At 40.6% G+C, this 23,109-nt stretch overlaps 1 protein-coding gene across 2 annotated transcripts; it reads right to left on the reverse strand.

Annotated features, from left to right (window-relative positions):
• Positions 1 to 11,199: 11,199 nt before the first annotated feature.
• On the reverse strand, positions 11,200 to 23,090 carry cep76 (centrosomal protein 76). Of its 2 annotated transcripts, XM_046046048.1 has the most exons (14): positions 22,870 to 23,090; positions 22,624 to 22,670; positions 21,634 to 21,789; positions 21,362 to 21,440; positions 21,041 to 21,265; positions 20,732 to 20,917; positions 19,578 to 19,675; positions 19,237 to 19,365; positions 18,695 to 18,886; positions 15,681 to 15,847; positions 14,827 to 14,986; positions 13,383 to 13,556; positions 12,354 to 12,571; positions 11,200 to 11,509 (listed from the first exon to the last, which is right to left on the reverse strand). In XM_046046048.1, exons 3-14 carry the CDS (start codon positions 21,787 to 21,789, stop codon positions 11,371 to 11,373), a joined length of 1,923 nt encoding a protein of 640 aa, XP_045902004.1. In that variant the 5' UTR covers positions 22,624 to 22,670; positions 22,870 to 23,090; the 3' UTR covers positions 11,200 to 11,370. The 2 variants fall into 2 exon arrangements, with proteins under 2 accessions (XP_045902004.1, XP_045902003.1); XM_046046047.1 differs by having other exon boundaries at positions 22,624 to 23,090.
• Between the last annotated feature and the right edge of the window lie 19 nt (positions 23,091 to 23,109).

Raw genomic sequence — 23,109 nt, forward strand, 5'->3', positions numbered from 1 at the left:
TTTCTTTATGTCACAATTGCATTCGCTCCCCTCTGCTGCTTCACAGCTTTCTCTCCCCTCCGGTCTCTCTCCATTTCTTTTGATTGACCACCATTTCAATAGCAGTGGCCAAGGTTATTTGGCAGCCGCCACAGAGCACATTTGTTTTACCCTCTCTGCAACTGAAGAAGACACTCTGCCATTCTAATGGACTCCAGAAGAGAGAGTCCTTTGAATTGGTTTAAAAAGTAGGCCAGCAGAGTCTCTCTTTCTCTCTTTCCTCTCTCCTTCTCTGTCATTGTAGACTCTGACAAAGCAGTCTCTCTGTGTTTGCCATGGGACCAGATGTACCCATGCAGTAGACAGGACGCTAACCCCTGGAAGCCCTTACGTTCCTCCTGCTATAGGACATTAAAGCTACACTCGGCAGCTTTGCATATTGGCAGCTCCAAATGGCAATGAGAGGTGACTGAAAACCTGGTCCTCAGTAAACATGGCGCATGTAAGGTGATGTAACTTAACTGCACTTCACCGGGTCATGCTTTCCAACAAGGTAGGTCTGTGATACTTTGCAAAAATGGAAACCAAAAGGATGAAAGAGGCAAAAGATGTAACACTGATGAGTCCAAACAAGTCCTCCAAACTAAATAACAAAATAGGCCATGGAAAGTGTTTTGTGATCTGACAGCCCCATTGGCAGGACGATTGTTTGTTTGTGCCTTCCAAACATTTACCCCCACTGCTATAAATAAGGTGATTTAGGTTTAAGTGCAATAACTACTTAATTGACGTTCGCTGTTCTAGCTGTTTTCCATCCAAAAACAGCGGTCCTTTGTGTCAACAGAGACCCTCTGGCGGGCCGCCATCTTGGTGAGGTCGGCTTAAGTGCAATTTATACTTCTGCGTCAAATCGACGGCGTAGCCTCTGCGTAGCCCCCTACCCTACGCCTTCACCTACGGCGTAAGCTTGATTTATACTCCTGTGTAGGCTCTACGTACGTAGCTACACCATAGGCTACGCATTTATACTGCCGACTAGCATTTGGGGGTGTAATTGCATTGTAATTGCATTGATTGATGGAAATAGTGAACATATAAACAGTAAATATGGCCAAAACATGGAAATTCGCCTGGTATATTTTTGAAAGATTGTGTAATAACTGTTGTATATCAGTTTCTTTTCATCAAATTTACAGTTACAGTTGTATTCCGGGTGTATTAGAAGATATTCAGGTGCATTATAATCTACCGTATGATGGTTTTGATGGTTTATTGCATTAAAATATAGCTTTTTTACCAGGTGAGGATGAAAATATCATATTTTTTCTGTATTGCATCTCCATGTAGTCTGTAATGGTAAAATAAATATGTTAATGTACAATGGATTTATAATCCTTAGCTTCTGACCTTTCAAAGAAGACCAGAATTATGCATCTAGGCCTAATGGTTGAGGAGATATTACTGATTTATTTTGGGTATGTTATTTTAGGCGTTTTTCCTGGAAATAGGTGCCGGGGACCATGTAAAGATTGAAATGGAATAACAGCCTCATGTGGGCAAGTCATATGCTTTGTTGACCAATAGGTAATTTGTTTTCCTGCACGCTACCTCCACCTTTGTACCTGATGAACCAGAGTCATGACTCGCCAGGCTGCTAGAAGTCCTTGATAGGTAGATATAAACATAGGTTGTTTTAGGGGCATTAACAAACCACCCTATGCTGGTGAGACCTGCTTTCGTTCCACAAACAGCTCACACAGTGCTCTATGGGAAGAAATGTCGATACCATATATTATGCATGCAGTTCATGACCCTATATTCTTCCAAACAAAATGCGGTGTTTGTCCCTGCCCTCTAGAACGACACAAACAAGCCTTTTCTCAAATGTCAGCAGGACGACGTTATTTGTCTGAGCCTTTCAAAAACCGTTGCAAATATCTTTGGAAATTTACCTCTATTTTGTGATGTGACGAAACTATGGTTAAGGTTTGGTTAAGGCACAAAACGACTTGGTAAGGTTTAGGGAAAGATGATGATTTGACTTCAAATAAGTACTTTGTTAAGGTAAGTTAGAAAAAACAAAATGGTGTGGGGAAAATGACCACATTGTAAAGATTAGAGGAGCTTTGTTATATATTGTTAATTATATAAATACATGGTTATGGTAGGGAACGATCAGGGTTAGGTTGGTTGCATTTGAAGCAACATGTTTTACTTCCAAAGTTAGGATGTTAACAAATAAATCAGACAATGCAAAAGCAATTTATTGATATTCCCAAAGTTATGGTCTTGACTGGTCTTGAAATACCTGCGATGCTTACGTTGATTTCAGCTCTTAGTGTTTGTATGTGGGTGTTTTAATGGGAATGTGGATCTTTCAGATCAATTTGTGAAGTACCTGTGATCTCGTTCCACATTTTATTGCGTGCCATGCAATGCAGGCACCTGGTCTCGGTCTTGACTCGGTCTCGCCCTCCCTCTGTCTCGGTCTCGATAAACTCTGGTCTTGGTCTTGACTTGGTCTCGGTTTGGGCCGTCTTGACTACAACACTAGCTCACCGTAATGCCACAGAGTTTGTTGTGCTTAAAATACGAGACATTAGAAAAACAGCAATGCCTGTGTCTGACTATACACTGAGTTAATAGCATATTAGGTTAACCTGTAAAATCCGAAGCAACCCAATACAACAGCTCTTTCATAAATATTGCCCTTCGTGAAGCATAAAACATTCACTTTTTGTGTGTGACAAAGAGTCGATTCAACTGCACTGAGGCTGTGTTTCAACGTGCAGTTGTTTTTATTATTTTGTCCACTCCCATTTAAATACAGGAGAACAGACCAGACGCACCTTATAGGTAAGAAAGGTCAACACCTCTCTCAACAATAATCAGACAGATTTAATACCGGGCTTCATTGCATTCTGTGGAAAGTGAAGATTTCCATTTATTGTTCCCCAGCACATTGTCATGGATGGGAAAGACCAAAGATCCTCATTTATTGAAAATAAGACATTTTGCTGAACATGATACACCTGAGTCACAGTGTCAGATATACAGAAATTAATACCCTCAAACATTTCGCCTCCTTTTATCATTCTACATTGTTTTCAAATCTTTTCATATAACCTACTCAAAGCACAGAATCAGCAGTAATTGCTAAATGAGTCATGCAGCGATAAAATACACGGAATAATCCCATATTTTAAAGCATCATCATTTGTCCCATTAAGAATCTCTTTCATCTTTACTTCTCACATGCAGTATAATCCTGCTCAGTATTAAAGGTTTGACTCCTGCCAGCGGCTCACAGTGCGGCCCTGTATCCCTGCTGCTTGATGCGCACAATAGAAAACAATCCAGAGTTGGATTGAAGTCATGCAGGGGTCAGCGGCTCCCTCCTGAGAGGAGTGTGAATGTTTTGTCTGACCAACAGGGGAGCAGAAAATGATGATGAGCCTTTATATAACGCAGATACGGCAGCTTGGAGACGCCGCATATTTCTAATTACTGAATTTATTGATGGTGTTGAACTTTAGCTTTTCTCTAAACAACAATCTACAAAGGAATTGGTAATTTGTATTTGTGTACGTAATGTTCTTTCAGGCATATGTAAGCTGAGTTAATCAAACAGCAGCACACCGGGGGTAATTTTCACCTTACCTTTTTTCTATGCAGGAGCATACTGCTGGGAGTAATTCCATTTTTATTTCATACATTACCATAGCTTGATGTATGTCTTTTGGCTATGTATAATGTGTTTCTGTTCAAAGATTTGGATCCAGATAGGTTGATATGTACATTTGCTCTGTTTAGGATGTTTCCTTTCAATAATGTTCCTTTGGTTTCTTTCTCTGAGCTCCACTTCCCTGGTTGAGAATGGTGCTTTCATAAACTTGATTGCCTCTTACTCCACCAGGTGCTGACTATCTTGACTCTACCAAGCGGTATGGTGGGAGGCAGGAAGCAATGGGTTCTTTTTAGGGGTCCAAGCCCGAGGGGGTGATTATATATTTTATTTTACAAAATCGCAAAATGTACAAAACCTACTTTTTCAAACTCCTCTTAGGCGCTGAGTCCGATCTGCACGAAACATTTCATGTAGAATCACTAGGTGGTGCTAACAAGTAAGTGAATTCATACGTCCACGTCGGTCTGTCTGATTAACACCAAACTTGGGGCCAGTAGTTTTCCATGAACTTTAGTGCCAATTTGTGGTGCTCTTGTTGAAAACATTTTTTTTTAAATAGCTATGAAATAAAAGTTTTAACTAGGGGTGTGACGAGACTCTTAGCTCACCAGATGAGACGTGATTTTAACAATATTTATTAGGAAATCTTCAATGCTGAATTATGGGAAAATTGTGAGCATTAAACACTTACTGCATTCTGGTAATTTATTCTAAACCTATTTATGGTGGAAATATTTTTATTTATGTAAAGGGAAACACAGAAATCAGGTGGCAGGGGACAATTCAAAATATAACAGAATATAATGCAGTAAGGCTCTTAAGCAATCTGTAATGCTTTCAGATATACTTTCTTCTGTAGACAAACATTTCTCATGTAAGATCATTCCTGCTGAGTCAGCACACATACAGGCGTGATTTAGTCTTCCCTGCTCTTTTGAGTCTTGTTTGGGGAAGTAACCTCTTTGAAGATGATAGTGGCACCTTTTCACCTCAATGATTAATGATTTATTTTTAATTCAATTAGGCTGGGAGTGTATTTTGTTGTACTTTTGTACAGCATCAGGCCTATGTTATCTTCCTCTATATGTACTCTTACCCTTCTTCATTCAACAACAGGCTGCTCCCCTGTGATTGCCTCAATAATATTTTGTGTTGTACAGATTATGATCATAGATGACATAAACATATAGATTTAAAAATATTTATATATATATTTAAAAATAGCTAAATTACAGGTAATCCACAAGCAAAGCAAAGTACATTCCTTAGAAATAACACACACAGTTGCTATTTCTAACCTGATACACAGCAGACAAAACACTTATTCCAAAAAGAGAAGATCTTTGGCCTCCACTCACTAAACAGTGTCTCGTCAAATATTTGGCCAAGTATGAGATCTAATATAATATATAATATATAACTTTAGATGAGCAAAGTCTGTGGATGATCCTGCAAAAGTTCACGAAAATAATATTTTGAGAAAAGTGAAAGTCTCTCAACTTGACATTTAGAGAAAACCATTGGCACAAAGATGCAGATGAATCCTGAGATTAGAATGATAAAATAATTTGTGATTGTTACGCCATAAGCGCCACAATGAGTTCAATTTGTCGGTTTTTGCACCTGAGGGGTGGGTGGAATTTGCAAACCACCTGCCAACTTTGATGAGTTTTGGTCTGGCAGTCGATACTTGGACCCCTAATAAAGTTTAAGACATCCAAAAGAAATCAAGTGAGGAAACAGGGTCGGGTCTTGTAGGTCAGACCAGGGCACACTAAGTCTGAATTAAATTTTAACATGTACATCATTTCCCCTTTTTTGTCCCGCTCACTATTTTACATAATATACAGTAGATATATGTCATGGAAATCCTAAGAAGTAACTATTTTCTGCCGTCACAATATACAGTAGTGTAAAAGTAAATGTGAAATGTAATATAATGTAAAAGTCAGGGTCATTTGGCGCACTTATCTAGACGTCTATCAGTCTGCTTATTATGGGTGGATGTTTTTTACATGGGTGTGTCTATGTGGGTATCACTAGGTTCATGTACTGTGTGTATGTAATAACGTCTTCCTTAGTGACGTCTGTTTATGAAATAATTTTGAAGCTGCCTTTTGTTATATTTCAAAATAAAAGAGAGGCTGTGTTTTAAATTCATAGTTTGAATGTGAAAAGTGTGCTGTACTTTTTACGCTCATGTTAAAAAACACTAGAGTTTCACAAGTCAATGCATTCATCAAGGGGGTGTCATCGCTTAGAGGAAGATAGGGGGTTGAGTATCCTGCCTGCATCTCCTGTTGCTCTTTTCCCTGTGCTTTCTTCTCCTGCCTTCAACAGAAAGCTCATTAAACTGCAAGCAAACTGACATTCCACCCTAACTTCTCCCTCTCGCTCTTGTTTCACATCATTAAGTGGCAACGTCAGGCTCAAAGGTAACCGGGCAAACTCTTTGAGACAAATGGCTAGACTGGCAAGCGGGCGTTTTGATGAGCTTGTCACTCCCTCGCCCCAAACATGCCTCATTAGTAGTTCAGTCGAAACACCTATCTGCACCCCTCCCCCCTCCCGCTACACACACACACACACACACACACACACACACACAAACAGTTTCTTTCTCTTTCTGTCTCTCCCTCCATCTCCCATCTCCCTCTCTGGCCCCCCTCCTGTTTTTCAGCACTAATTAGCTGGCTTCTCCCTCTTCTGTGCTTCCCCAGTCACATCTCAAAGGGAGACGGATATGATTTTTCTTTAACCCAAAGGCCAACTTAATCAGCTGAATTAATGACTTTATTACCCGTTAGGCTTCGGGCCACGCAACACATTTCTCTCTAATGCCCAACGCTCCTCTCTCTCTCTCTCTCACTCTCACTCCTTCTTTTACCCCCTGCAGGAATTTTTACATTTCAAAAATAGAAATAGACAAGAGAAAGAGAGGCGCAGAGACCATGCAATGGGTGGCAGGAAGATATTATGAGAAATATAGTAATTGAACAAATTCAGTACAGGTACACCCTGATGACTGCTTTAACAATTACCTTCAAGTCATTTATGCATTAGGCAGTGTGTGTGGGTGTCTTCAGAAAAAGAAAACAGTATCAAATTGTCTTATTTTAATAATCATGTAATCACCATATCTGGAGGTAAAACTAGGAATATGTGGTTCTTACATTTTTTGTCACATCAGCAACATCAATCGTGTTATTTAAACATGTTTAATTAATTAGCACCCTTGTCTGTCAAAAATGGCAAATGGCAACACACACACACAACACACACACACACACACACACACACACAGACTGTAACTGCAATGAAATTCACTGCAGAGCTCAACATCTAAACACTCTTTTTTTAATGGCTAAAATACGGTAATTAGTTGATGCATCAGTGGCTGTCAGTAGATGCATTACCGCAATTGAAAAACACCACCGATAAGGAGATGCGCCATTAGTCTTCTCATTTACTTGACAAACTCTAACAGAGCCCAAGGCCTAGACATTGAATTAGGTTCATCTAGAGACAACAAAATAATGAGGTGGCTCTGCAAGTAGGAGACCAGCCTTGGGAACCTTGAGCTTCTTATTGCTGCGACCAGAGGAAACAGCAGTCTGATTATACTGTGCTGTGTTTGTAATGTTTTTGTCTGTATAACTACAGCGGGATAAAGACCGTTAGCAATCATTAGCAGGCAGAGAAAAGCTACATGCATTTGTATTGTTTTAGTTTGACTGGCTGATTTGGCCCATGCATATGTCCTTCCTTTGATTAAAAGGGATAACATAGATACACAGATGGGTGACAGACAGGAAAAAGCAACATTGAGTGTCTTAGTATGGGGCCACCACGAGCCTCCAGAACAGCTTCAGGGCTCCTTGCCCGTCTGTGGAACTCTGTAGGAGGGATGAACACCGTTGCTCCACATTTACATATGTAACCTTTATTTAAACAGGTTCTCTCATTGAGATCAAGATCTCGATTGCAGCAGAGATCTGAGTACAGGAGACACAGAAAAACAAAGCCAGACAGAACAAAAGGACACAAGCATCAGAGACAGTCACAAACATCACTAAATGGATTTGAAGATGAAAGTTTATATCATTTGGTCTGATGGAGATGGTGGTGGAGAGCACTGTATTGCACTTTGGTCAGAAATCTTCCATAGGTGAAACTGGGCTGACATCTGATGACTGTACAGGCCGTAGCAATTTATTCACATCATTTTCATTGGTGCATGAAAGCATCTTCATTTGATATGTTGCTCCACTTTTATTCAGGTTTTTACTTTACTTTGTCCCCAAATTATTTTATTTATAATCTGTATATAAATATCTATAATTTAGTCAATATATTTTGCAAATTTAAAGCAAAGGGGAAAGACTCAGCTAAAGCAGGATATCAGCAACTGAGATCAGAGCTTGCAGCTCTGTGATGCCGTACATACAGTAGGTACAGCAGGGCTGAATTCTAAAATCAGCATGCTAACTTACTGATGTTTAGCAAGTACAATGTTTTACATGTTCACCATCTTAGTCTGGCGCGTTGGAATATTTCTGCTGCATTAAACACAAAGTCCAGCTGAGTTTTGCAGGATTCATTGCCTGGTTAACCGACACGTCTGTACATAATTTCATGGCATTCCATCCAATAATCGTTTCAGTGAGGACCAATGTGGTGGACTGGCCAATGTTACCGTACATAGAGCCATACTGCCAGAGTGGCTGAAAATTTATTACAAGGCTGATTAGGTGTTTTTTTTAGAATCATTATATTTAAATTGGACTACCTTTAGGGCAACAGAACAAAATCCAGTGCATGGGACCCCTACTGCTTTTAATATATACGTTCTCACAGATATACAAATGACAAAATCACAGATTAAACACATGCATCTGCAGGGGGTAGTTGGGTAATTAGAGAACGGTTTCTAACACATTTATTATTCCTCAAAAATCAGCGATGCTGTAGTGCTTTAGCCTGCACAATCTGAAAACTTCCAAACCTTTTTTCCGTTATGACATGCTAGCTGGCCTTGGCATCGACACCTTACAATGATGCTTTAGAGCTTTCTGGTGGCTAATGGGATATAAATACAAGTAAGATTTGATTTGAAAACTTAAGGGTGGTGCCAAAGATATGTTATTTTCCCCAACAAATTATTTTTCAATGAACAATAAAATCTTTTTTGAACTGCGAGGCATAATAAACAAACATGCCACAGCAATATGCTGAAGATGGTTGTATTTGTCTTAATCAACACCATTATAACCTCTGATGATGCAGTTATTGATAAAACTTGTGAACTGCAGTTTAAGTCTACGGATGGAAAACACTCATTAGCAGCTTATGCCACCTCAGAAGAGGAAGTTGATTATGTGTGAAAAAATAGTGTGCGCACGATAATTCAAACTAAATTGGAAAATAATTTCCACCTGCGAGTTTATTCTATCTCATCCAGTTTATTACCATTATAATTACCAAAACACAGGCTGCAAAGCTATTTATTTATACTGTGAAACTGAACTCCTGTTACATAATCAACATGTTGTTTTGTTTATGATAAAAATGTATGTTCTCTTTACTGTAACACATGCAGCATGCAAACTAAAAGGTGATGCTAACACACACACACAGACAGACAGTTTGTACAAAAATGTTTAATTTGATCAACTTGTCATGTCAGCAGCAGTGTTGAGATGCAAGGTGTGAGTGATGGTTTTGGTCGAAAACCAACATCCACCCTCTTTTCTTCCTGTTTTACACAGTAGCTCCTGTCCCACAGGACCTATTAGTCAATTACACCTGAGCGCTGCTGTTTAATATGAGCTGAAAACATACCTGAGTTCCCAGCATCAAACACTTCCTTTGCTGTATATATTCTTCCTGTGGTATACAGTAATGACTGGAGCGGAGGTGTGCATGTGTGTGTGACATTCTGAAAAAGGGAGGAATTATTCATTAGCTCTCTATTTCGCTCTTTCAGCCTCCCTCCTGATCCTCATGTTCAACAACTCTGGGGCAAATGCAGAATTGCAAATTAGCTCCCGGAAAAATCAAATTAATTGGCCATCCTCACAGGCTTCTTGTCAAAGTTTGGGCTGATGTGTCAACGATTCCCCCAGAACTCCAAACAGCACTGCGCAATATTGCACGGAGCGGAAAAAAAAAACAAAGGAGCAGAGCAAAGCACTCCATAAAAACAAAACTACCCTCTGTGTGTCAATTAGTAGAGCACTTAAATCATGCAAAACTTTCAGAGTTGACTTCTCCTAACCGCACAATAAGTCACTCAACCAGGCTGCTGTCACTTCACCCTCTATGCAATTTCACAGTCAGTCTCAAATTAGAAATCAACATTGGCCTGTGTGGTTTCAGCAGCTCTGAAGCCAGAATAATGGCTTTACTGTGGCTTCTCCTACTGCACCAAAAGAAAAAATATCTTTAGGATTTTGCAACGTAAACTAACTTAAATTTAATTCTTTAGTTTTCCCAATGGTGTAGGTTTCCAGTTAGTCTTCCTGTTTTGCATGAACTGTTTGAAACACCTCTATTGATTAGACATACACCCACTGATCATGCTCTGTCAGGCTATCAGCGCTGGTGTGGACCAGTAAAGTGAACGCACTCATGTATTTAAAGCTGCTCTTAAGAGCTGGAAGCATACAGGTCTACTGGATCGGATCAAACAGGTCAGAGCGAAACAGAGCCTGCAGCTGCAACCAGTGAGTCAAAATTTGTCCTAACATGCCATCTAGTGCTGTATTAAGGTATTACAAATTCATATACTACAGTATTTTACGACGGCTTTGGCTCAGTTTTGATTCTTAATGCAAAGAGCCAAATTGAATTCCTAAATCTTACCTTTAAACACATAATGCTGCCCTTACAAACAAAGTGCAAAACACTAAATCACATGGTCAGTCCTCAGAATACAACCACCTCATTTAATTATATTTCTGGTACTGATCCCTGAATCAATGCAACATGAGTTTACAAGCATTTATCCTTTATTCATAATGTTACTCTGGTAGGCAATTGCAAAATAATTGCAAATTACTTCACCGCCACTGCCATACATATCTTTCCTTTTGATTACCGTGAAAATATTGCAATGCATCGAGTGTAAATTATGGTTTAACGTTATATACTTTCCACCTTTACATTGTAACTGTAGCTTAATGTATTTTACATGATTACAGTAATCCTCAGAATACGGACACCTCAAAAAGTTTTGTGTTACAGAACACAGAAACAGGCAACTCATGCAGAAAACAACAGTTTTGTCTTGTTTAGATGTAGAATTTACTATAAAGTCAGACTCTGAACTTCACTTCACATATTTACAGCTCTGCAGCATGCTCAATAACTAAAATTATATAAGTATGTTTTTATTTTGTGCGCTACGTAAGATTTTAAGTATTGTAATTTTTATGTGAAAACTGAGCCAAAGCAATATGCACTACACTTTCAAGAATTGTTCAGACACATTAAAAGTTAATGTCATTTAAAAATTCTAAAAAAACAGCATAGATGTCATCTACTGGAAAATGTCTTTAATAAGGCTTTTAAAAAGAGAGGTGATCAAAGTTCCATTTATTTACAAAAATAGATATATAAATACAATTCGGATTGTAAATGTCTGTACAAATGAAGAGTTAAAAATATTGGCTGGTAGTTTCTGGGTACCATAAGTCCGCTGGTCAGAGTACGGAGCGGTATTTACATGCAAACATGAGCCACACTGCACATGCGTTCTCAGGATAGACAAACACGCGAACACGGACCGCAAGCCTCACGTGGTCGCCACGACAACACACTATCTCCTCACAGAATGGAGACCTGCACAGGAAGTGACAAGAGACACAGAGAATTGAATATTAAAACTATGTACTTACACAGGATAAAGACAGGAGATGGATGATGTGACCTTTGAGTCACTTTTTTATGGTGCTAGTCTAATGTCATTTGCCAGGAGCTCAGGACGCAGCTGAGCACTGCGTGCTCGATTCTGGCAGATTTGCAACAGTGAGAGGTGAAACGTGTGCATGTATTAATGTTCTGTTGCTTTGTGCTGTTCTGATAATGCAAACACCCTGAGCACCTGCAGAAACAGACACATTAGTTGGTCCTGATGGAGAGATTTTCTCAGCTCTCTCTCTCTCTCTCTCTCTCTCTCCGCAGGGAGGTCAGAGGTCGGGATCTGCTACAATACACTGCAGCTGGTGGGGATTTGCTGCCATAAGCCTGAGGTACAGTGCCAACAGAGGCAAAATGGCAGGTTTGCAGTGCTCGATTGGGCTTAAATCACTGCAGTTTACACAGGTTAGTTTCCACAGTTTGTAGAAATTTTCACACAGCCTCTTTCACCGCTCTCCATTACACCATTTCCCTGAATGGGGTTAACAATCGTATATGAACAGCTTCATATTTTAAAGTTGAATTGTTGTTTTAAGGAACGTTTGAGCTGTGTCTGCTCTAGCCATGACTATGTGAGGTGCTTTGTCTTGTTGTTGTTGTGTTGCTCATCAAACCAAATCCCTATCCACTATGTTGAAATGGCCGTTAAGTACTGAATCTTGACTTGCAATCAAGACGTTGACGTCACAAAACAAAAGTTGGATTGAGTATGACGGTGAGATTTTGTTTGGAGAAACATGAAGTCTACACCCGAGAACCAGCTCACCTGAGGCAGGTTGCAAAGGCTCTGCGAGCGTTGCGGTGCAGGAAGTGGATGGGGAAGCCTTTGAAGGTGTGTCCGTCTGGCACTGCCCTCCTCACTGCATCCTGGAACTCCTCGTTGCCGCAGGAGACGCCAGTGCAACGCTCCAGCTCATAGGCTGACAGTGCAGAGGACAGCAGGTAGGACAGGTGGTCGTCCCACACTGTCGCTAACTCCAGGTCCTGGTGGAGAGAGCCCCACCGGGCCAGACTTTGTTCAGTAATTTACATTGCACAGTAAGACACAACACCTAACCTGTAATTGGTCGAGGGCACGCAAAACAACCAATGGTGTCATATTCAGATTGTGAAAGTTAATGCATACACTCACTATTAACTTACGGGCAAAAAAACTTAATAAATTAGTTATTCAGTCAGTCTGTTAAATGCATTTCACAGTATTACATTGATGATGAAAATATGAACTGCTTACCCCTGGTGTTTTATCTCATTATAAAATTCTGCAATACACATCGTGATCTTCTTCAATTCAATCTCATTAAAATATCCTATTTTTCTGAAATGGGAAATGTGGGCCATTACACGAATGATACCATGTTTCCACCCACTACTGTTACGAGCAATGACATGAGGTAATTAAAAGAGTGCCAGTCAAACCTCAGACTATGAAAAATCATGCGGGGAAACCTGATGAAAATAAACCATTTTTGTTTTATTAAAGAAAAGTGAGGAAGTCATCGCTCCACAGAGATCGGACGGTTTCATCTCTTCAGTGGAAGCTTATTATAAAGTCACATGCTTCGTGTCGTACCTATTCATTGACTATGTTACAACTGCACATTGTCACATTTTTAGTTTTATAGATGCGCTTATCTTTTCCACCTCAGCTAAGCGCTAAGACTTTTAATATAGTTATATTTCCTCACTTATTGAGGGGCTACTTGAACCATAGCTGTCACTTGTCAAAAACACTCTTTCTCCGCATAAGCTAAAACTCGCAAGGGTCCAAGTCTGGTTTAGCACTGTGTTTTACCTTCCTGTGCTCAGAGACCAGGTAGCGCATCTCCAGCTCCAGCTGATTGCTGGCAGCAGCAGAATCCACAGACGGGGCACAGAGTGGAGGCAGAGGGGGCAGAGAGGTGGTGGAGCCTGGGGCGCAAACAGACTTCAGAGCCTCTTCGCTCATCGCCTTCCACCGAGACTGATTCTGCAGGGAAAGAAAGAGGGGGGGGGGGAAACAGGCATTTAGCTGATCCAGGCTTATGTTTTCTGTTCACACAGTAGAACCCCTACACCAGTGGTCAGCAATAGGCGGCCCGTGGGCCAGAACCGGCCCGCCAGCAATAATATCTGGCCCAGCGGCCAGATTGTTTTGATAGCAGAAAAATAAAAACATACATAAATTGATAGCGGCTGGTGCTGAAACAGATCTCAGTCATAACAGCAACAGTTACTCACATAATCACTTCCTCTTAAGTGATTGTGCCTCCAAAATAAAAGCGGCAATGCTTTATGTCGAGTTTATTGAGAGCTTTTACTTTGAAGAGTTCTGAAGGACATTCAAAAGAGTCTCTGGCTTGCTTGACACACCTCTGAAAAAGCTATCAGTAAATGTGTGATTGGATTCCCCTGAATTTCCTCAGGGAAATTAAAATAAGCGTCCATAGGTTTATGAATGCGGATCAAATGCCGGGACGCGCACACACACACCGCAGCTTTATTGTGAGCATGTGCAAAAGTTCTTATAATCAATTTGTTTAACAAGGGAGAAAAAATATTAACACTTAGGTGGAATCGATCTTACAACTTGCCTAACAGGAGTCCCGCACAGTACCGACAGAGCTAAAACGTGCACATGAGAAAACAAAGAATTAAAATAAGTTGACTTTGTTCTGGCCTGCCATGTAACGGCTTGAAAAAATTTGGCCCGATGCCAGACTTATTTGCCGAGCCCTGCCCTACACTGTGACCACTGGGGGTTTGCCTTGCTTTAGGGCGACATGGCAGGACAGCAGGTGCTAATGAATGCAACTGTCGCAGATTAATTTTCCATACCCACAAACTGGCGTCTGATGACTGAAGCTGATGACCATTCACTCACAAGGCCACTGCTCTCTGCTCCAGGCTACCTCTGCCCTCTGTCTGACCTAAAATCACCGCTATCTGTCTGATTACTATTTGATTAGATCTTCTTTGGCCAATGTAATATTCAGTATAAATGAGACTTTCCTACTAAAACGAATTTCACCAAACACTGACCCTGGCTATAACACAATACCTGCCAAACTAAAACAACGTGAGCAGTCAGCGTAATGACTTTTCAGTGGCACATTTTTTAACACTAAAGAGCCTTAATACCTACTGTAATAAATACATCCATGGAGCTTGAAATATAAATAAAATGGATTTAATCAGGGTGACGGTTCCCACCCCACCTATCCAGTGACAGTGGTGGAGGAGGGACATCATTCTCTTACCTGGAAGTCAAAGACACAGAGCTCCACAGCATCGGAGGGCTGGCAGTTGGCCAGGAAGGTCTGGTGGTTAAAGACACAGCCCACAGTGCGGTAGGGGGAGGAGGGTTTGGGCTGGGGGGCCAGGGGTGGGGCATCTGGGTCAATGGCTTGATGCAGGTATCTGACCATAAGAATCGGACATCAAGGCTAATCAGTGTCATTACAAAACACAGAGACAATGTTAGAAAATTACAATGTACATAAAGTCATGACTTAAGTAGTGATAAAATATCCTATCACTCTATTAAATAGCTCCCAGAGTCATGGTGGGGAACATCTAGCTGTAAGCACAGACCTAGTTTATCTCACTGACTTACTGTGCATTGAGGGTTCAGGTATTCTTACGGCTATGTACATGCACCAATGTATAAGAAGCAGGCCTGTGGTGTCCTTGCGAAAATATTGTACAAAAGATCTGAAATCAAGTCTGTCTCCATCCCAGAACTTGATAATCAAATTAGTGATTATCCAAAATGTAATCAACTGCTCCTTGGCCCAGAGCCTGGCCACCAAATTTCATGGAAATCCATTCATGGGATTCTGAGACATCCTGCTGACAAACTTTCAAATAAGCTAACTGAGGCCAAAACAAGGGGAAAAAAGCCCTCTGTAGTTGAAATGATTTCTTAGATTTCAATAATGTGCTGTATTTCCTCATATGTCCAACCTGCTGGAACTATTCTGACAGTACACAGCACTGTTGTTGTTTAATTTCTAGTTTGATGCCAGGGGGACAGGGAGCAGTAACAGCAGCTGTGTTACATACGTTATCAGGTATCTGGATAACAACAAAAAAGGGGAGGGGGGTGGGGGACCTGTGAGCTGTCAAACTCTCCCAGAAGGTGATGCTCCCATCAGTGCCACGGGTCAGGACCCAGGTGTGTGGCATTCCCTTGGCTTTGGTGCCCACACACACGTACGCATCCAGGCCAAAGCCCAGCAGGAGGCTGCACAGCAGGGTGGCGTGATCCTCACAGTCCCCCTGGGGAGAACAGACAGAGTTTGGATTATGGAAACATCATGTTTAGTGTTTAGAGTTCTCTTAGCCTTAATAAAAGGCCAAGACACTTTTGTTTTTAACATTAAAGTCAGCTGTACTTCAAGAGCAACAGGACGTTTTTTTTTTTTTTTATATCCTGGTTCAGTTGAGGTAATACACATCTCCAGGGCTGCAAAGTTATGACAGATTCTTTGAACCCTGGTGTGACTTTCAGACTTTCACAGAGCTCCATTCACAGAAGCTCATGAGGTGTGGTTGAAAGCTCCAAAAAGCTTTCCTTGGTGAATGCTCAAGCAAGCCTCTTTGTTTTTCTTGGAGGCTTAATGATCAAAAATAGTATTTTAGTATTAGCATCTTGAATCATTACAATTTTATTCTACAAATATTCTTGAAATATAATAACTTTGACCCAAAATATTAATGTCTTATCTTAAAATATAACAACCTTATTCCAGAAATACGACTTCTTTCTCAAAATATTAATCTTTTATTTTAAAAAACTTGAGGATAAAGACTTCTATCTTGAATTATAATAAATAAATCATATAATAAAAGCGAATTCAAAAATAGATTTTTTCACAAGGTATTACGATTTTATTCTCAAAATATTGCAACTTTTCTCCTCCTAAATTGGCCCTAATACTCTGTAAAAATGCACGTGCAATGTTGTGCATTCAAATTTAGCTCGACTCTCTAATGAAATTAGAACTGTTTTGTTAAAATATTCATATGTGAAAAACAGTAAAGTGTGACCCCTGTCTGAGACAAATTCATCATCTACACTGTGATCGTATGGGGTAACTTTGACGTATTTTAAGTCACTATTTGTAGTCAGAAGAACAGATTTAGTGCTGTTTTCACGCTATCCTCGCTGCTGGTCTAATTCATCATGTCACTACAACAGTCTGTTTAAACAGAAACACAATATCCTGTTCTTACTGCACTATTAGCCTTTCTCAGAAGTGTTGAACACACACAAGAAAAGCCTACTGGAGAGGAAATAAGCTCTGTAGTCATCAAATTGTCCATGACAGTAAGCAACTCTTATTTCACTCGTACAACTTTTCCAGTTAAGCGGCCTGGGTTGAGCTGGGGGCTTGTAATGCTGCTGCTCGCTTGGCTCAGGCTTCGGGCAAGTCAGAATGATAGATGTTCTCCAGAAGTGCTAATATGGACGGCAGCATCGAAACGGGCTGGGGACTGATGAGGCTAAATTAATTTTCCCTGGAATGAAACTCATAAATCACAGCTGACAGGGCACTCTTTGTGAGAGGTGTGTTGGGTCTGTCTTGCCAGCCGCTCACAGAGGAGACAGAGAGGAACATTTATCCTGTGGTGGCCTGGGAAATTCCCCAATTCCTATCTAGCTGAGAGATGAAAATGCATCAGTCAGTCCACCCTGCACAGATCCTTCTTTCTCAGAAATGACACTATCGCAGCGCCTTGGTAGCTGAATGGTTACCTTTGTTGCACGTCATCCCCCTCTCTCGCCCTGTCTACCTCACCACCTGTCACTATCACGTAAAGGCAAAGAATGCATAAAAACAAAAAGGAAATGACACAATTACTTGTGCTCAGAAATGCAGACGCAGCTGACCAGAGAGTACCGCATTGTAAGAATGTAAACATAATGAGTGATAGGGAAAGGAAACTGTCTTGACTTTAAAGCGTTATTTAAACCATTCATCTATGTTTTAGGTGATCTTGTTATTAAATATGGTTCCTTCCTGAAGAATGTTCTTTAAAATAAAGTAATTTAAGTTGGACTTTTTTATTGCCGGTTACCGCTGCTTAGTCGTAACGGATATATTCTGTATTTTGTTTGTACTCCTTGTCATGTAACCGTGGTCTTGAATAAATAAATCTGAATCTAAACGTAAAGTGGCTCCATCAGACTGCAGTGCAGCAATTCAGCAGCGGCTCCAAAGCAATCCAAGAATAGGTCTAAACGTTGCGTCGGAAAAAATGTCCACGTCACATTTAGAGTTCATGGACTTGGCAAGTGACGAGATCAGCGTAATCATCATCCCCATTCCCAGGCTGGAGTGTTTGTGCAGAGAAAATATTACAATGTGATGTGATGGAAATGTTTTGTTTTATCTCCACTAAATGGCTGCAGGTTTAAACTGCTGCACTGTGCTGAAAACAAAGGTTGTTTGTCAAGTTGCTGTCTTGACTGTGTGTCTTGAGTTTCGTGTTGCAGTGTTTTTCTCCTTGTAGTGATTCTGATGATTGGATGAAGAAGCATGCATTTTTTTTTTTTTTAATGGAAACATGGTTTGGACTTTGTATTCTCAAAACAGGGCTGTTGTTTGTGGACTGGACTGAATTATCTCCATTGGTCAAATAAACAACACGCAAACTTCACTCCACTACTTATTAGTAGTGTTATTATTTCCAGAATGATGTACTCTTAGATATGCCCAAACTGCTTGGACAGTCTGACAGACCAAAGGAATAGTTATACTAATAATAACAGTGCTATTAAAGAGAGGCCAAATGGAGAATCTGGCCGACTGCCTTGCACTTACTCAAAGACAGCATATCACAAACTAGATATTAAATCACAAAAAGTAATAGTACAGGAAACACATCCTGAAAAAAAGAAAGATTAAAATGAATGTGTAAATAGATTATTAAAATAAATGTATGTGTATGATTTATTTCCATTTGGAATAACTAGTGAAACACATACCGCTTTGGGGCGAAAATCTATAAATCTCCATTGTCTCTGACAGTAAGGAAGTGGCAATACAGTAAGGGCATTGTCATCTGAAAAATGAGTCCATCTCTGTTGTGGCTGCCGAGAAGCCGACCAGTTCTCCTTACCTTCCCTCTACACAGGAAAGCCATTAATGTGCACCACTGTTCCTGCTTGCCGCCGCCTCCTCCCACCACCGGGGCTTTCTCGTGGGCGAGCAGGCTGACGAAGCGCGCCGCCTGTCGAGGACTCTCCAACAGCCGGCCGGCCCGGAGGACACGCACGTAGGAACACACAGGCCTGTTGACGCCGTTCTCATCCTGTGGAGAGCACAGAGACGCAACCCACAGGTAATGGGACAGCCTGGAGCCGGGGATTCATTTGAAGAAGTTCAAGATTCAGTAGTCTCTAAACTGGTTAGGAATATGAGGAGTCCTCTCCCCACACCACTAACACATCTAACCAGTATGTGAGCAGCAAATATTAAATTAATTACATTGTTCTGAAGAACTCCCTAGTCAGTGTCTGCATATATATGTAGCCCAATCCCTCTGCTATTCACTCCACAGGTCTATTGTTAATAAAAACTTTGTAAAGAAACTGCCTGATTAAAAAAGGTTGCAAAAGTATGTGATATAAAGTTTTAATACACATGTGCATTTAGACGAACCTGTGCAAAGATCTTGACCATTTTTGATTGGTGTGATGGACGTATCTCAAGGAACTCCCTCCACCACTGTTTGGCATAAACCAAGAAGAGTCTCTCCTTCTCTGCCGTCCTCTGCCTCTCCAGTGATTGCTGAACGAGAAACACATCAATGACTAAATACAGAGCTTTGATGTTTCTTTTACAGCGCTGCCGTTGTATCAACTCCGATCGATTCTCACCAGCATAAATGGAATTCTGTTGTGATGATTCACTATTAGTTCAAGGGTTTTACTTTATTCATGATTAATGAAGCAGATGAATAAACAGAGGACAGACAGATAAAGAGACTCCAGTGAGCTGACCTGTGTGCTGATGATGTCAGCGGCCAGAGTCTCTGTGAGAGGAGGGTAGAGCTCCAGACTGACAGTCAAAACACCAGCTGGGACTTTGCATTCACTTCCTGGTGACACACACACACACACACACACACAAAAGCAGACACTGCTTCATTGTAAGCCAGCTACAAATATAATGAAACAGCATACGCAGTCGGTTAGAATATATTAAAATTATGTAATATAAATGAGTTATATTACATTTATAGTGTAATTCATAATGCTTTCTAACAGGCAACATACAGGATGGATGTGTGAATAAAAGCATTTGTAAACAAAATCTTCTTAATTACAACAGATGATGCAAGTGGTTACATAGTAGGATGACTAATAGCGCAACAGTGTTATAATTACAGCTAGTTTTCTGTCCCTGCGATTTCAGCCTGATGTGAAGAAGAATTTAACCAAACAATCTCTGTGTGCACAGTTGCATTCAGGTACATTAGCTGAAGAAACAGGAAGGTTTAGTGGTCTCCCAGAAGAGAAAAGGCTTTGTTTGTTATGTGATTAAGGTGAGACAGAAGATTAAGTCCATTTTTCAGTCTTATTTCTTAGTGTATGATAATTTAAGGGTTATCTTTTTTAAATAAATGAAATGTCTGCCACACATAACCTTTGTGTGACAGATTTACTATTTAGTTTGGAATTTAATGTTAAAGGAGCACTATTATACTGCATTTCCAGTCCTATATTGTAGTTCTGTGACTCCTGTATGGGAGCTTTGCATGATTCAAAGTTCAAATAAAAAAAATTTCATATAGGCCTTAATTTCAGCCTCTGTCTGAAACAAGCTCCTGTCTCTTTACTTATCACTTAGGGGTGTACTCACCTTTGTTGCGAGCGGTTTAGACATTAATGGCTGAGTGATGTGTTATTTTGAGGGGAAAGCAAATTTACACTGTTATACAAGCTGTAAACTCACTACTTGTAGCAAAGCGTCATTTATTCAGTGTTTGTGAGATACTGTATATGTACATGACACAATAAACTACTCTACTCTGCTCTAACCTGCCAATGAACTGCATTCATCATTCTTCACTTTTAGCCATAGAGGTGTTACCTTATAAAATACATGAATAATTCACTCTTGTAGTTACTGCAGCAGAATCACCCTTCCTCACCAACTCCCATCAGCTCCACAGCAAAGCAGGTCTTCCCACTGGGCGAGCTGAGCACTGCCCTCCAGTCCAGGAAGTAGGACGAGACCAGCGTTGTCTCACTGGAGGTGTCAGTCTTGATCAGTACCAAGTGAACCGGGTCACACATAGACAGCATGGTGGTCGCATCCGCCATTTTACTGCCCTCTCCTGCAGTGCCAAAAGTAAAAACAAACGTACAAACACAGTACTGACGATGTATTAGGCAACATGAAGCAAGAGCATAACAACCGTTGGTCCTGACTGACACCAACAGTGCCAATTGAAACGTACCTATGCCATCTCTGTGGATCTCTAAGAGGAAGCCCTCCTTCAGGTCAGGTTCGCAGGCACAGGGCACTGGCTTTGAGCGAAACCTCTGGTTGCGGAAGTGTAGGTAGAGCATAAATGTAGAACACACCTGACCAGGTAAAGGCTCTGGCTCCTGAAGGTGCTCCAGAAAGGCCTTACCACCAAGCACTTGGAGATACAGGTACCGCCTGGATGGATCGATGTTGGCTGAGAGAATGACAAAGAACAAGCACAACGTGAGTGGAGGAAAATAGGCTATGCTATTATGTTGGTTTATTCGGGACTCTAAATGGTGTTTCTTACTTTTTTCCAGATGTGTAATATTCTTATCAACAAAGTGAGTCGCAGGTTTTGAAGGTGATCCTGTTTCTGTGGATCCTTCCTACCAAAGCATACCAACATGACAAAAGGACCAAGAGTCAGCAGGTGACTGACTTTATACAATTCATACAGTGGAGAAATCGTTAAAGTTTTTTACATTAAGTTAGGAAGAGTCAATTTTCACTTGAATGAATTGAAGTGAACTGCTCTCAACCTAATCATTAACTATGTCAGTCTAAAAATTGCTGGCCAACCTGGGTAAAATGTAGGTCCTTCATCACATCATCTATGATGCCCCTGCGCTGCAGAGCACGTAGGAAATCTGCCTCAGACAGAGATCGATGTGCTGGACCTTGGTCATCCCTCACAGTCTCAGCCAGCACCTCTCGGATCTTCCCGTGGATATCCATCTGATAACCAGGAGACACAAAATAAACATCACATTCCCATACACTTAAACAAAGAGCCGCAAAGAGATGTCTCAGAGCTCACCAACCTTCTATGACATATCTGAATAGCTTCTTAAGACAGACTCCTTTTCATGTAAGGTTATTTGTTTATCTGTGGCTTTCCCCACCCCACAGCGAATTCACGATTAATAAAAATGCCGGCCTGATGAGAAAGATTTTTTAGGTGGTCCTACAAGAAGGAATTCAAACAAACAATAGTTTTGAACTGTGTAAATATAGCGGCACCAACAAGTTTTTGTGAAGCTTAATATTTCCCACCCATGTTTTCTGTTGTGTAAGTGTAATTGCAGGATCAAAATAGAATATGCTTTTCAGACATGAATATCTTCATGTAAACACATAAAGCAGCTCCAGTTACAAGGACAAAAACAATAAGAATACAAAATAGCCTCAAATATTCCTGTATCAGTGCATCTCTACCTACTGCTACTCATCTGACCTATTTTGCACATTGACAAAAGGTGGAAACAACTGAATAATGTTTCAAATAACGACATACATACAGCCGAACTTAATAAAAGACGAAGTTAAGTGGTGCTAGATCGTAAATTGATTCATCGTGTGAGCACTTTTGTCAATACGCAAGTAAACATTAATTTGCTATATATTTGAATGGCATTTGGCGCAATCCGTTGTTCCTGTCTTCCTTCAAGACAACACAAATGCGTAACTGCTAAACAATGTGTCTAAAGAATTACAGGACACAAACGGACTTTTGTTAAATAACGCAACACATTTAACCTTAAGGAAATAAAAGCTTTGCAGTTCGCTCACCTTGAGCAGATGGTTGTGAATGATTTGCTTCAGCTCGGAAGCTTTCTCTGGAGGCAGAGACATTACAGTTGATGAGCCCTCGCTAGCTAGTTTGCGTCCAAAAATAGCTTAGTAAGTTAACCGGGTGCTATCGGGAACTACCAACAACTGTAGTTATCGTTTATGAGCAACATTTGATCCTTGTAAACATTTGTTGTCAGTAAGACAACCAAATTTTTTGGACAGCCAATGGATGATCCCAACTACCCGTTTAAACTGTGGCGGAAAGTCAAGCGGGAACACGGTGCCTCTGGTGCCTCACAGCGTCCTGTGGCCAAAAATCTTTATGTATATAACAATTCCGGCCTAGAAAAAAGAAATACACACGAAATTAGCTATTCCTGACGGGATACTTAATTTTAGGTGACGTTTATATAATTTTGGCTGAACAAATGTTTGCCATTTTTTTGCAGGGATTGTATCGGTTGCCCTGTTGTCGTCACGATC

The sequence above is a fragment of the Micropterus dolomieu genome, linkage group LG03 (assembly GCF_021292245.1).
Source record: "Micropterus dolomieu isolate WLL.071019.BEF.003 ecotype Adirondacks linkage group LG03, ASM2129224v1, whole genome shotgun sequence".
Lineage (NCBI taxonomy): Eukaryota > Metazoa > Chordata > Actinopteri > Centrarchiformes > Centrarchidae > Micropterus > Micropterus dolomieu.